This window comes from Rutidosis leptorrhynchoides, chromosome 8, assembly GCF_046630445.1.
Source record: "Rutidosis leptorrhynchoides isolate AG116_Rl617_1_P2 chromosome 8, CSIRO_AGI_Rlap_v1, whole genome shotgun sequence".
Classification (NCBI taxonomy): domain Eukaryota; kingdom Viridiplantae; phylum Streptophyta; class Magnoliopsida; order Asterales; family Asteraceae; genus Rutidosis; species Rutidosis leptorrhynchoides.
The window spans coordinates 40,041,273-40,044,260 of NC_092340.1; the positions used below are offsets into that span (position 1 = coordinate 40,041,273).

The 2,988-nt window shown below is 33.8% G+C and overlaps 1 protein-coding gene across 1 annotated transcript; it reads right to left on the reverse strand.

Annotated features, from left to right (window-relative positions):
• Positions 1–547: 547 nt before the first annotated feature.
• Positions 548–2,704, reverse strand: LOC139863335 (uncharacterized). Its single transcript, XM_071851971.1, has one exon. The coding sequence runs from the start codon at positions 2,702–2,704 to the stop codon at positions 548–550; it is 2,157 nt and encodes a 718-aa protein (XP_071708072.1).
• Positions 2,705–2,988: the final 284 nt, after the last annotated feature.

Below are 2,988 nucleotides of genomic sequence, written 5' to 3' on the forward strand. Positions count from 1 at the left end.
TACTCAATAATCGGAGTAAAGAAAAAAAATAGTACAAATCAGAACGAGATATATATTGTAAACAATGTAAACAAACATAACCATTTCTAAATAAAATTAACATATGATTCAAATCCATACATAAGTTTATCGAAAATAATCTGAAAAATAATAAAAATGCACGCGTTGACCATGTTTCTTGAGGTATCCTGTCAATAGTAGTTAAGTTACTACCTTAGTTAAAATGCTAATAAAAGATATAGCAAAACGTAAACATTTAAAAAATTGTACCTAATGTGGTAGAAGTTGGACGCGTCTACGCTTCTTGACAGCAAAATCATCTGTTATGTCATCCGAAGTAAATGAATCAATTTCCCTTTCAATGTAAAGAATCAAACAACTTTTAAGATAGTCATCACCCATGCTACAACGAAGTCTCGTTTTCATAATCTTCATTGCTGAAAAAGCTCTTTCACTTGTTGCTGTTGAAACCGGAAGAGTTAATACAAGACGAATCAATCTGTTAAGCATTGGATACACTTTAACCCTCCCAGTTTGTTGTAGGCCTCTACATAACTCTGCAATCGTTTGAACATTTTTTTAACTCTGGATCATTAAGCAAATCAAGCTCATAATGTTGCAACTCAGATTTCAGCTGAATATTTTCTTGCTCTGTAAAGTCCAAAGGATAGAATTTTTTTGCTAGACTACAAATATCAGCTTTATTGAATGGCTTTTTTGGGTTTAGAGCAACACTGAGTCGAAGAAGTTCTGTCACAGACTCATTAAATCTAGAGTTCAACTCTTGCAACTGACTATCAATAGCTGCAAAGAATACGTCAACTCGATAATGATGTTCAACAGTCACATTGTCCTTTCCCGAACGAGACCGGATAATGTCTTTGTAAGATTGACTCATTTCAGGAACTTGGATGTTATTAGTCTCACAAAAAGAAACAACTTTATCGAAAAGTGATTGCCATCCTTCATCTCTTAGATTTTGAATCAAACTCTTAGTAGTGGAAACCAAAGACAAAGCATTGACGATATCTTGAGATTTGCGTTGCAAAGCTTGACAAAGATTATCAGTTTTCTTCATTATTTTCTTCATCAAACGCATCACAAAAACAAAATCAAATGATAATAAGTGTGTGAGAGCAAAAGAAGCATCACCTTTTTGAGAAGAAGTAGATCCGTTAATAGCAATATCACGTAGTACTACAATGGAGGGACCGTATAATCTCAACAAGCTACGTATAGATCGATAGTGTGAACTCCATCTTGTATCTCCGGGTCGTTGCAAACTTTGGATTTGATTTACGCCTTTACCAGTCTCAAGTTCTCCAGTTTCAGCCAAAAGTGAAATTTCAGATATTTGAGCATCTTGTAATTGATCGTGACGCTTGGAAGAAGAATCAATGACATTAATTATAAATTTCAAATTTTTAAAAAATTTATGCACTTCGACCACCTCTTTAGATGCTGCAACTAAAGCTAGTTGCAACTGATGAGCAAAACAATGTATATAATACGCGTAAGGGCATTCTTTTAAAATTAAAGCTTGTAATCCATTCCATTCCCCACTCATATTACTAGCCCCATCATAACCTTGACCTCGAATATCTTGAAAATCAAGTTTATGAAAAGAAAGAGATGACAAGATTTCATTTTTTAATGTCAATGCGGTAGTATCTTTGACATGAACCAAGTCTAAAAACCTTTCTTTTACATGCCCATCTCGGTCAACGAATCTCACAACAATTGCCATTTGCTCTTTCTTAGATTCATCTCGTGACTCATCAACGATCAAACAAAATTTTGCATTCCCGATTTCATCACGAATTGTCTGTTGAACTTTTCTAGCAAAAATATGCAAAATTTCTTTTTGCACATTAGGTGAAGTATATTGGGCATTTTGTGGAGCATTATCTAAAACAACATTCTCAACTTCCTTGTTGTAAGAAGAAATAAACTTTAGCAATTCTAAAAAGTTTCCCCGATTTATTGAACCAGGCCGCTCATCATGGCCCCTAAGAGCACAAGCTTGCATCGTGAGCCATTTAATTACCTCAACAGAAGTTTTGACTCGCAATCTATGGTCCATAATCTCTTGCGCTGTTTGTTTTTCTATCACATTTTCTATATGACAATGCTCGTTTCTAAAATCCTCATAACATTTCACAGAAAAATTATGAGCAGAAGCCGGAGATGTACCTTCATGTTTAATGAATGCACAATCTTTACCACAATTAATCTTTTTCCATTTATTGAACCCCTTTGCAGTAAATCTATCTGAACCAGCTCGTCCAATAGGTTTCTTATTAAATAGATAACATGGAAAACAATATGCAGCATCTTTTTCTAGAGAATATTCTAACCACCAAAATCTACCAAACCAAGCTGCTTGAAAGCTTCGATTGCCATTTGACCCACTAGCACTTAGAGGATAATTCGATCTGTGAATTTGATAAGGTCCCAATTTAATATATTCTCGTCTAATCTCATTACGTTGGTTACTTGGATATTCTACTATTGCAGGTCGTAGACCGGGATCCCTAACTAATGAATCTAACTTAAACTCTCTAGAGTTTGGCTTGTCATTCTTTTCATCATTAATTGGAGGAGACTCTTCCACATTATCATCATTCGTTTGTGGTTGTGCTTCATTAACATCTTTCACAACATTATTTACTTTTTTTTTGTGATTGTTGATCATCGGCAACATTAGTTGTTCGCGAGAAAAAATGAAGAATAGTTTTTTTTTTACTCATAATTTAACCTAAAATCATATCAATAAGACAATTAAAATTGGGGCTAAATCATGTTACAAGCACAATAAACTATTATATATATATAAAAAAAAAATTCTAAATCGTGACTTATATAAACATACAAACAATAATTAAATAGGAAAGAAAATATAATTTACAATTACGAAGAGGAAGGCAGGAAGCATACAAGCACTCTGCAGTTGACAATTTGCAAGATGAATAATGACGGCTACTGCTA

What these genes read in the sequence shown, in the direction of transcription:
- LOC139863335 (XM_071851971.1), bottom strand. Translation starts at nt 2,704, where the DNA reads ATGTTGCCGATGATCAACAATCACAAAAAAAAAGTAAATAATGTTGTG.